The 12,558-nt window shown below is 37.5% G+C and overlaps 1 protein-coding gene across 3 annotated transcripts in view; it reads right to left on the bottom strand.

Annotated features, from left to right (window-relative positions):
* Positions 1-2,599: 2,599 nt before the first annotated feature.
* Positions 2,600-12,558, bottom strand: part of LOC121429288 (bromodomain-containing protein 4-like) — a 52,229-nt gene continuing 42,270 nt past the window's right edge. The window contains exons 5-11 of one of the 3 annotated variants that reach the window (XM_041626285.1): positions 9,914-10,225; positions 8,655-8,843; positions 8,053-8,187; positions 7,094-7,231; positions 4,974-6,662; positions 3,658-3,895; positions 2,600-3,125 (exon numbers count right to left, since the gene is read on the bottom strand). In XM_041626285.1, coding sequence (XP_041482219.1) covers positions 3,037-3,125; positions 3,658-3,895; positions 4,974-6,662; positions 7,094-7,231; positions 8,053-8,187; positions 8,655-8,843; positions 9,914-10,225 — 2,790 coding nt within the window. In that variant the 3' untranslated portion in view covers positions 2,600-3,036. The remainder of the gene's footprint in view (positions 3,126-3,657; positions 3,896-4,973; positions 6,663-7,093; positions 7,232-8,052; positions 8,188-8,654; positions 8,844-9,913; positions 10,226-12,558) is intronic. The other 2 variants (XM_041626284.1, XM_041626286.1) reach the window with 2 other exon arrangements.

A 12,558-nucleotide genomic window follows, 5' to 3' on the forward strand; every position in this document is an offset into this window, starting at 1 on the left:
TAAATGACCTTTGACCTTGGTCATGTGACATGAAACTCTGATGGGATGTTCCGTAATACTTGATTAACCTTATGGCTAAGTTTTATTAACTAGGTCCATATACTTTCTAAGTTATGACGTCATTTCAAAAACTTAACCTCAGGTTAAGATTTGATGTTGACGCCGTCGCCGTCGGAAAAGCGGCGCCTATAGTCTCACTCTGCTTCGCAGGTGAGACAAAAACTTGCAGCGAATCCTAATTTAAATAGCAAGAACTAACACGATACTAGAGTGAATAGGCAGTGGCTGCTAGTCACATTGATTAGTCTACAGACCTGCCCAACTTTGGCAAAAGGAAGCAAGTGACACATCAGTCAAATTTGAGTAATTGTTGTTTCTGAAACGCCCTTTACATATTGCACGTTCAGGCAAAATTTGGAGAAGAAATGATCTTTCGATGGAAAAATATTGAAGAAAATAGGCTGTTAAAGTGCATTGATGCCTATGTAAATGATGAACACACATTGCTCGTTTACAACAAATTATACTTGTGTAACTTGCTTTCTTTTGCCAAAGTATGGCAGAGATGTATTGCCGACATTTTGCCTAACAGCATCTGACTCATAAAGCCGAATACAAAGCTGCAGAGGCAGACTATCGTGCCCAAGTGGGCTCCCACTCAATACATATTATGCGAATTGAGATTGATATACAAAATGTAATAAGAATAAAAAAAATCACATATATAGATACAATCAATTCTCTTCTTGTGAATGTTCATTTTATTGCAGTTCCCAAATTTCAAAACTATCAATAAATAAATCAGTTGAATTACAATGCAGTACCTAATATTAACCACAAAATGCAGCCTAATTACAAGGATATTACAGAAAAGGTGACGGCGTACAAACAAGCCAAAAACTTGTGTGAAGTGTGCCTTCCTTTCTATCAGAAAGTCAAAATATGCAACAAAAACAAAATACTATAAATTTCCGACATGTGCCGAAGAAATACAAAATGGGTAAAAGGTAATGACAAGACAATGAAGACAAACACGTATCATTAAATAACTTTGTATTACATAATCTTTTAAAATAAGCGTATTTACTTTTAAAAATATATGTTGATTACATAACACAAAAGACACACACATCCAACATTGATTTTATGAGAATATTTAATTCAATAAGAATATTTAATTCTAAAAAAGGTAATAGGTAGAGGCTATATAAATTGTCATAAATTTACAAGATTTACAAAAGATAATTATAAATTGTCTATAAAATGAATGTTCATATGGATTATTGTACAACCATGCGGAGTAAAGCAAAAATATACATTGCAATGTTTCAATTTGGGTCAAATTACATCATTCATCGAATATATAAAATTTGAAAAATTGATAGTTCACATGATAAAATACGAGAGAGTGAGATTGTAACATAATTGGTTGCCTCATTTGCATACTGATCAGGATGTGCATAAAATTCTTTTGTGAAAATAGACGTAAAAATGCCAGATTAAATTAAAAGGCATTTGTACAGCACCATCTATCTACATGTAGATCTAAATCTATTCCAAGGCACAATAATTTTAAGTTCAAATAAAACGCTAATTGAAATAGACTGCTAACGGACAAAATGAGATTACCAACACAGAACGAGCACATAAATTGGTACTGCCTATCAAAAATAGTCTTAAGATCTCTCTAAAAAGTACAAACACGTAAAAATTCATAACACAAATTGAGTACAAACAGCGTGCAGGTTTGAGCACTCATATACATGTAATCTCATAAAATCTTTGAAAAACAGAATTTCATTCTGACATAACACAAGCATCATATACTAATGATGTTTATCACTTTTTTTGGGGGGGGTTAATATATATTTTGCACCAATTATGAATATACAAGTGTAAAATGCACACATGTCATAATGATTGATTTAGATTGCCCCATTAAAATTCTCACAGAAAAATAATCACATTTTACAATAATGATGGCAGGGCAATTTGATTTAAACACCACCTAATTCACATCAAATGAAGTTTGATCATAACCTTCATTAAAAATGGAGATTGTGAAATGTAAGTCATCCTTAAAGAGAAATGAAAACTTTGGAATAAGTAGGCTTGTGTCGAAACAGAAAAATCAAACAATAAGAACAAAGAAAGTTTGAGAAAAATCGGAAAAATAATGAGAAAGTTATGAGCATTTGAATATTGCAATCACTATTAAATGCTATGGAGATCCTCCCTTTGGCAATGCGACAAAGATGTGTGATGTCACATGTGAACAACTTTCCCTTTGATGGACTATAAAATGCCCTCATAATGTGTCTTTCTGCTTTTTCTTGTAGTGATACAAACTCTTTATCCATGACGTATTCTTTAAAAATCTGTATTACATGTCCTCCTGTAGAAAGAACACATGATCTACTGATTGATGTGAAAAAAGAGGCAATTTAAGTGAAATATATACTAAAGTAATGGGGAGAGTCGTTCACAAGTGACATCACACATCTTTGTAGCATTGCCAATTTGAGGATCTCCATAGCATTAGTCATCAAATGCTCATAACTTTCTCATTATTTGTCTGATTTTTTTCATTCTTTCGTTGATCTGTTTCTTTGATTTTTCTGTTTTCACACAAGCTATCTTGTTCCAAAGGTTTCATTCATTCTCCTTTAAAACAAACTATTTCTAAATAACGCACTCATGGGATTGTTATACAAAGAGTTAAGTATGACCGAGAGTCGCACTTAAATGTCCAGTGGTGTGGCGAATAAAAGGCATCACTGCATTGGTCAGATCATGCCACGAGGGATGCGTGCTACTGCGTATTAATGACTAATGCGCATTATATATCGTATGCGCGTCATCACTAAGCATGACTTTAAGTCGCACTACACTTGTGAAACACACCCAAATTTCTAAACAACAAAAATAGAAAAAAATATACAAACATTTTACATCGGAACGATACTGTATGGCGAGGAAGGTAAATTGGCATAAGAAGGCCGAGATTATGAAAGACTGCGGTGATCTCCTACTGGACTAAATGCCTCGCTTGCTGAAATCTTTGACACATGACCGGGGTACACGGCCTTTTTGACCTTTGAACTCCACCTCCAGCCAGTCACCAGCTACGAATTATGAGAAAAGAGAAGAAAAAGGGAAAGAACATAATCATAATGAAATTTTTATTACAATGTACATTATAATCATAGTAATAATAGAGGATGTTTATTAAGCGTATAATAACTAGTATAGTTCTCTCTGCGCTGATATGCCCTCAGATGCTGAACTAAGTATTCTTTTACACAAATATGTATGTTGCAAAATTATGTCGGACGGATCATGGTTTCAATTGGCATCTATCTTCCCTGGCTTTTTTATACTTGTGCTGTCCTTTCCAAAGCTGTACAAGTATTTTTTGCTGGTGCTTGCATAAACTAAACATTAAATGCCCTAAATTTGAAAATGAAAAAAAAAAAATCAATCCCCATTTAAAATGCAAGTTGGTAGAATGTACATGTAATTTTTAAATTAAATGAAATTTTAAAATATAAACTTTAATTCATATGATACCCATATTTTCCAAATGAAAAAAAAAGATATCTGTTGCCAGTTTGAGAAGTAAATACAGATTAATTTACATCAAACGTTTAAACATACCTTCCCCAGTAATGGTGATCAGATCACCTTCTGATACGGACACCTCTCCCTCTACATCCGTCTCACGAGAGGCTATAACAAGAGCCGTCTTACGTTTGCCTGGCTGACCGGGGCCTGGACCTTTGGCTGCGCGTGGCTTGAGGTCTGGCTTGAAAGCAAGGATAGGTGGCTGGTTTCCAGCCGGAGTGTGCTTGTTTGGGGTTGCAGGCTTTGGCTTCTCCGATGGAGGTGGTTTCTCCTGCAAAATCAAAAATAATAATAGCTGGGTTTATAAAGCACTCTTTGCCTGAGGATACGAAATGCTTTTATTACCCCAGCTTTAGCTGCACTGCCTATAGAGGCACTTAAGCATTCAAGGAACTTCTTCCTACCAGGTACCCAATCACCTCACATTAAATGCCCAAAGCACCTTTATTTCCTTCATTTTAAAAACATACAATCCCAAAGAAGTTTGTAGAAGGCTTGCATCAATGCATATTGGACAAAAGGCAACATTTTTTTTTTCTGGCGGGGAGGGAGAGAGGTAATGGATGCAGAAATACCTCAAACTATAACAATCATCTACAGATTTCACTTGCTGCAAATAATAATAATAATAATAGTGTGTTCTTACAGTACTTCTTAATAAGCACTTTTCATTTTGTTGGCGTTCATCCGAGCTGTCATATCAGTCACTTTTGTCCAAATATTTATTTTGAGATTTTGGCAGAATTTTTCAAAGTACAAGTCCTATTCTCTAAGATGTTCAATTTCTATGCAGCAAATTATTTTAGTTTCTGAAATATATGGGGATGCCATGCAAATTTTTGAGAAAACTTGCAAATCCCATCGAACACATGTTTTGTAGCTATGCAAAAAGCTGCAAGCACTTAATATGCAAGAGCGCGGTCAGCCAAACCGTCGTATCAGCACTGCATTGGCTTTGCACATGAAAGCGATATGACATTTTTCTTGATCGCGCATGCATTGAAATTGCAGCCAGGGTTGTTGTATCCTCTGTAGCATTTTTGTACAGGGAAAATCTATCTAAACCGTTCAAACCGAAATTACAAGCATGTAGCTCTTTTGCGAATTTTTCTCTTGATTCTTGGTTTTATGTAAACATACAAGCACCAATGTCGAACTATTGTCTTGGTCTTTCCAACCATGTAAACATTTTTTTCTAGCATTGAAAATGGTGTAAGGCTGGGGAACAAAGTGTGGAAGTAAGAAGTAGGCTAAACCTTGAAGTCAATTTTTCTCTGAAATGGGTTTGCACTGTCGTATGTGTGGTAACATACATGTACATGTATCATAAATTGACTTGCCATTATTACCTCTTTCTTCTGCACTGTGACCGTGACTGCAGCTGCTCTTCTCACTACAGGTGGGCTATCCGATACAATCTTGACCAACTTGGCTTTGTTACCAACAGGCTTTCCACCGTTGGAAGCAACTTGGTTGTTGTTGGTGTTGAACTGCTTGCGAGGGGGAACGGGGGAGGGGCCACGCTGCGGAGGCAATGGTGGAGGTAGATCTGGTAGTCCAGGACTGGATGACCTCCTCTCTGGGTTCAAGAGATTAGCATGAGAAGAGCTTGGAGGGGGTGGAGGAACAGGTCTATCTTGGATCGGGTTGGAACTGCCAGGCTTGGGCCTGGGTGGGAGCTCAGGTTCTGCATTGGATACCGGAGGAGGTGGAACTGGTCTTGCAGAAAGGCTATCAGCAGAGATCTTCCTTTGAGGAGAGCTGGGTGCTGGCCTCGGCGGAAGTTCTGGCATTGATTGGGTTGGTTTAGGAGGAGGTGGTCTTGATGGGAGATCATTCTCAATGTTTTCGCCTGGTATTGTAGGTACACGTCTGTTTGACAAATCGTGAGAATCATTCTTTGGTACGGGGATCCCAGGTAATTTGCGGCCTGCATTAGGGGAGGGTGGAACTGCTCTATTGCTCAAGTCACTGATTCTACTTGCAACTGGTGCAGGCCTTGGAGGCAAGTCAGGTTCATCTCTACCAGGAGGTAAGGGAAGTGGTCTGCTTGGAAGTTCTGGAGAAGCAGTACCAGGTCTAGGTGGGACAGGTCTATCAGCAAGTGATAAGGGCCTACTTGGGACATCAGAATTACTAGGGGCTTGTGGTACCAGCCTCTGAGGTAGATCTGGGCTGATGGATCTCTGGGGAGGTCCAGGTAGTGGTCTTTCCGGAGGGGGGGGACTGCTACGTTTTGGTGAAGGCAAAGGCCGAACAGGTGGACGATCTCCATTCTGTTCAGGAACAGGCCTTAGTGGCACTTGCCTGTCCGGAACTGGACTGCTACGGTTTGGCAATGGTGGAGGCCTGCTTTGTGAAGAATCACTGGTATTTGTTGGGACAGGCCTCTGAGGAAGTGGCCTGTCTGGTACAGGGCTTAAACGACTTGGTGATGGTAAGGGACGACTTGGTGGCAAATCAGGGCTACTTCTTTTCCCAGGTTGCTCAGGAAGAGGCCTATCGGGGACAGGACTGAATCGTGTTGGCGACGGTAAAGGACGACTTGGTGGTAAATCAGAACTGTTCTTCTTTCCTGGGGTCACAGGAAGTGGTTTATCAGGTACTGGACTCAAACGAGTGGGTGATGGCAATGGACGACTTGGTGGTAGCTCAGAACTCACCTTCCTACCAGGACTGACAGGAAGTGGTCTTTGAGGGACAGGGCTAACTTGTGCTGGTGCCTCTGGCAGTGATTTATCTGGGTTGAACCCTCCAGACTGTGAAGGCGGAGGTCGGCTAGGTGGCTTGGAAGATGTCTGCAGAGAATCTACTGTCACTACAGGCATCTTCCAAGGGACTTGGGTGTCAGGATGACTTGGTCTTGGTTGTCTGGAAGGAACTTGTCTGTCTGGAACTGGACTTGATAGATTCTGAACCTTTGGCACTGGCAAGGCCTTTGCAGGTGGTGCTGAAGACGGTGTTGGTGTTTTACTTCTTGGAGTTAACACTGGCACGCCGAGAGAGCTGGATGTTTGAGGCGGGGGAGTAGATGATCCCTAGAAAAATCAGGTAAAGCAAAGAATATAGAAATTACGTATATTCCATAACATGGTTAACTATTGATGGAATCAATTATTAAGATGTTGTACTCTTTTAAAGATACTGACTAGTGCTGGGAGACGTGGCACTTAGGATATTTAACATTATCAGCTGGAATTAATATAACTACAAATACTGTGTATTGATGTATTATCTTAAATTACAAACACAGGTAGCAAGTGTTTGAGCAAAATTGATTCAGAAATGGCTAAAATGGTGGAATTCAAACATTGATTCTTGTATGTGGGTCTCGTACAAGGTCGCTCATTAGAGAATCATTGATATTTACATTCCTGCTAATGTTTAAATCATAAATAAACACAAATATCTACAGAACAGTTTTCCAAATTATGTTGCACTTTGTTGAAAAGAAAACACACACACTTACTCTTCTCACAGTTGGAAGCTTGGCAACAATCTTAGCCTTGCCAAGGTAATCTTTCCTGTCCAGGTTATCGATTTTTGACTTTGGTGGCTTGAAGAGCAACACCTTGGGAAGCTCATAAAGTTTGAAGGAGCGCCCACTCTGTAGTAAATTAAAAACAATACCAATTATTGCTCATACTACAAGAGAGTATTAGGAACAAAAAACTTTATACCTGTGAAATCGTCAATCTATTGAAAGTCCTTTCCCTGAACATGTATACGCCCTGAAGAGTATGATTCCGGGTCATTTTCATGTGGCATATGTTCGTGCCTGGATATTTAAGAGGTATGTTCTGTTGTGATGTAAAATTTGAGTTGCGCCAAAGTAAGGCGTGAAAGCAATGACTGAATCCGTCTTACAAAGAGTTACTATTGATCCGATCAACCTCAACTATATGGAAATCCATCAATGTCACAATTTTTTTTCTAGAAGAAATTTGCACAATGTCCTTTGTTTAGAGATACAAGCATACAGAATTTCGAGAAAAAAACACTGAATGAATGAATATACAACATATCTAGAAATTATTTCACAAAACATGCATTGTATATGTTGACATTATTGGCTTTCCATTGTTGTGGTTGGTACAGTTCATTGCAAAATGTGGTTGTAGTTTTTTCTCCAAAAGTTTAACATGGTAATTGTTAAATAAATGTTCAATAAACGCTTTTCAATTAGTGTGTAAATATGTATTTATATATATAATTTAAAAAATGAATGCAGCCATAGATGCTGGGTACAATGAACATTTTTTTTAAACATGTGCACATTAACAATGCATATTTACATGTGATGCAGGATAAAAGAGCAATGTTTATGTCAAGGGCCGAGAATCGAACCCCAGACTTTCATGGTTTAGTCGGGTGCCCTAGACCAATTGGGCACGGCACCTCGCCTTTATCCAGCATTATAATGCTTACAGTGAATGCCCTGTAGGAGTCCTCGATCTTTTCGTGTCTTGGATCTGCTTTGCATTCTCTGGCCTCATCCAGTTGGTTCCTGGCCCAGTCCCGTTGGTCCAACTCATTGTAGGCCCAAGCCTGGTTGTGAAGGACCTGTCAAACAATCACATCGAAGATAAAACAAACTTTTACATTTAAAGCAAATCCAAACCAATAGCGCCATCTCAAGTCCTCAACTACTCATTCCTGACCAGTTTCCTTACCCATAATGCTAGTGTAGTCTAGTAATATAGACCCACTTGAATGATAACATGCTCATCAACTACTCAATACATTTATACCGCAATGATTATGTTACCAAGTAGCAAAATAATTACTTTTCCTCTCAAAACATTTTAGTTTCTCTATACAAATACAATTATAGGTCAGTTTACTCTCTGTATTTCTATTAGATATCTGAAAACGTATATTCAAAGACTATGTATTTATAACACACAGTCAATGAGAGACCACACACAGTTCACTCCCCATATAATACAAAATGTGTTTTGTTTAAAAATGACATCATGTTGGATCATGTAGTGTGTCCACCATGCTTTAGAACGAAAGCTACAACACACCTCACACTTATGGAGTTTGTACTGTAACCCAAGCTGCTTGTAGTCAATCATCTTCCCTCGAAGGGTCTCCCTCGCTTTCTCGAAGGCATGCCACGCATCGTCGCAGTTCCCTGCGATTCCAAGGACCACGCCCGACTGGAAGTGACCAATAGCAAGGTGGGGATCCCGAGACACCACTTCCTTTAGAGTCTGCAGTAAAGAGATATCAAGGGGAAAGACAGAATGGAAAATAAATTAATATAAAACACAAAACCTGGACCGATATTATGTTTCTCTCATTCCAGAAGGAAACATGATTGAGAAAGCAGTTCTGGGGGTGTTTTAATCAATTCAATTCATTTTATTTCCACAATTCAATAAAAATTACATCAAAATTGCATAAAGTGATTCAAAGAACAATGAATAATACAATACATAGACTTACTTCGTACAAAAACAAAAGGATAAACAAAGTATGGAACATTAACAGAATATTAAAAAGTGGAGGGACAAACAAAGGCCTGGGGCCTATCAAAGGCTTGTCCCCAACATATAAAGATAACATATGACTGAGCAATAAAGTTATTCAAAAATTAAAAAGAGAAGTAAAATCAGGGAGTATAAGAATTAATTAGATTATTTATGTACATCTTCTTAAACCTAGACAATGTAGGGCAACTCTTCATATCAGAATCTAAACAGTTCCATAGCTTTTGACCAGTGAAAATGATTGTGGACCGAGAAAACTCATATTTTAATTTAGGAACACCGATGTGATTTGACTGAGTTATAAGTCTAAAAAGTCATGCTTATAAGTGAGTGTCAATACAGAAATTATATTTACAACATACATGTAATCATAACCGCTAGAGAGTTTGATCTGATTAATGTTATGATGCTTCATACATTGCAAGCAACCGCTTGGAATTCGAAGCTTGTCTAAAGATTTGGTAAACGGTGAAAAATGTGATTTATATCATCTTCCATCCTAATCTTACAAAATGTATTGGCTTTTGAATGTCTTTTCAATCCAAGGACTATTTGTGAAATCTTCAGTTTAGGGTGGACTTCAGGCAAAACCTCAACTTTTCATTTTCAGGGGTTACATTTCACAACTGATTCCCTAAATCTGCAACATTGGTTAAGCTTTAACATTGCAGTGAATGGGTAATATCAGGGGCTCTTTTTTAGCATTTTGGGGGCGAAATCGCCCCAAGCCCCCATGTGATATTTTCCCTGGTGGACTTTCCCTGTGAAATTAGACATACAAATATTCTTACCGAACTTGCATCTTCAAGTTGCCCTAAGGATTTCTGCAGGATACCGATGTTGTAGAGAATCTTGGCAGATGGATCTACGATACCATTCAACTGATTCAGAGCCTCGGTATAATCCCCCTTCTCGAAGGCCAGGACGCCCTCGTACCACGTCGCTATGGTATCCTTGTGCGTCATCTTCGCAACCATAGAGGGCGTCGGTGAGGAGGAGCCATTGAAAGTCGGCGAAAGGTCATCATCGTCCGAGAAGTCATCGTCGATGGGGCGGAACGAGTTGGGGGATTGCTGCGCACCTTTCGTGGGAGGTTGGAAGTTCTGTGTGGAAATTAAAATAAAATGCACAGCTAGGAATATAAGATTTTAGACCATTTTCATGAAAAAGAAAGCATATTTCAGAAGAACTGAAAGGGTCCCCCCCCCCCACTAAAAGAAACATGAAGGCATGCTAGTTTACATCATAGATGAAATGACAATTGCTCCAAGCTTCATTTTTTCTAAGATATAGGGTTAGGGGTTGCAATAGGGTTTTACATGCATGTTAGGTTTAGGATAGGGTATAGTGGTAAATCCAGGGTTAAAGTTGGTAATTCCTTTGGTGTATGGAATAGAGCAGAGCAAATGTCATGGGACAACATAATAAACTTGAGGTCTATATTAGAATGAAAGACATATGGATGGTATATCCATTAAAATACATTTTATGCATAACATTGAAACTATATACATGTTGATGAAATTTGAGATATTATTACAATGAATGATTATGATATCATATTGCACATTTCGGACCTTGAAGGATTCTTGATGCACTTCACAGAAATAAAATTATACAATAAATAAAAAAGACAAGTACATGTATATGTATAGATATTCTAAATGAAACAGGAATACAAAAAACAGGAAAGAGGAAATAAATGTCTTTAATTTAAATAGTTTGTACTGTACTTAACAAACAAAACTTTTCATTTCATTCGTACTTGTGATGTTTTATTATAGAACATATTCTATAAAAAAGTAGCCTTTTACAGTATCATCATATTCAAATATAGTATGTATTTTAAAAAGAGTAAGAGCAAATTATATAAAGAAAAGAAAAAATACAATACAGGTTACAATAAATTAAAAAATACCTTTAAAAAGGGGATTTTAATTTCATCTTTATCCAGTATGACAATTATCAATCATTTTCATTCATGTCAAAGTCATCCACAGAACATATATATATCATATGAACGTCATGCTGAGTATAAAATTACTGCACTGGAAATAATAGAATAATGTCACTCATTACAGCAGATACTACCTACATGAATATGTAGGTCTAAAATAATAAGCAGCAATTGTATTCAAATGTTATTAATAACCATGATTAAGAATAAAAATAGCATGAACTCATGGTTTCCTGGTATACACTGTACATGTACGTACCGATAATGTATTTGGGCACACGTACAGTGTACACACATTTTTAAACTATAATGGTGTCCCTGACCCAAAAAGTTGAACTATCCAGTATACACATGATGGGTGATAACTGTTTTGTGATTGTTTTGTGAGCACATGAAGGGCATGTTTGCTAATTAGTTCAACTTAAACTGGGATTCTACTTCATAAATGTGTATGCACCTAGGTAAATACACTGCATATTTCCAGTACATACGGAAAATACCTGATTTTGTTAATGAAGTCTTATTTGTACTGAAGGGAGTGCTATAACACCAAGCTCTTGCATTTGGGGGCTCTAATTATGTTCTGTAATAATTAAACTTTGAATATTGTTGTGAATTCTGTCTGTTTGAAAAAAAGAAGATTAAAATAACTTTAATGAAATGAAGATTTATAAAGGCAAGATTCATGACTGAACTTATAGCAAAATACATATTTTGTATAGTTGGGTTTGAAAAATCACTACTTCTAGAGCAATTCTTAGAGGATGTCAATAGACTCTACATGCAAATAAAAGCACCAATCAAATAAATCATGAATACATGTATTAAGTACTTTGTACCCACATTAGGCCTACACATGTAAAAGAGCTAATCCAGTTTATTCTTTGACCTTTAAATCTTTAAAGGTAAATGCCAGTTGTGGTAACAATATCATAATGAGTTCGTACAGAATCCAATGAAATGACCACCAAAGTGTCTGTTTGTATTAAAAATATGTGCCAAAGGATTGTGGAAGAAATTGTGTAATTGCTGAGAAATTAGCATATAAGCACAGGATTCGGGTCAAGCGTCGGGCTGACATTCAAGTCAATAGTAATACACTGTCCCACGTGCGCTTATCTGTGTTGGTGATCTTCAGTGTGAACATTTATCACAAGATTTCACTAAGTTCAGTATATGTCTAACTGTACCAGATCTAGATCCTTGATGATATTATACTGACAATTAAGCCTGGTTTACAGACTTTCTTATGAAATCAGTGATACTGCAACTACTGGCATTTCTCTTTAAATGACTGGCAACCTCCATCACAAGGCTCTGACTTTGAAGTTTTCTTCTAAGGATTTGTCTTCTCAGTGAGGTCTTTTCTGGAGGCCGTTTTATAAAGCAGTTTGTATGAAGTTAACAGTGACTCTCGGAATGACTGGTGATCCTTTCTTGTGGTAGATGATATTCACCATTAAATGTTCATTGGTGATT

Source organism: Lytechinus variegatus, chromosome 15, assembly GCF_018143015.1.
Source record: "Lytechinus variegatus isolate NC3 chromosome 15, Lvar_3.0, whole genome shotgun sequence".
Taxonomy (NCBI): domain Eukaryota; kingdom Metazoa; phylum Echinodermata; class Echinoidea; order Temnopleuroida; family Toxopneustidae; genus Lytechinus; species Lytechinus variegatus.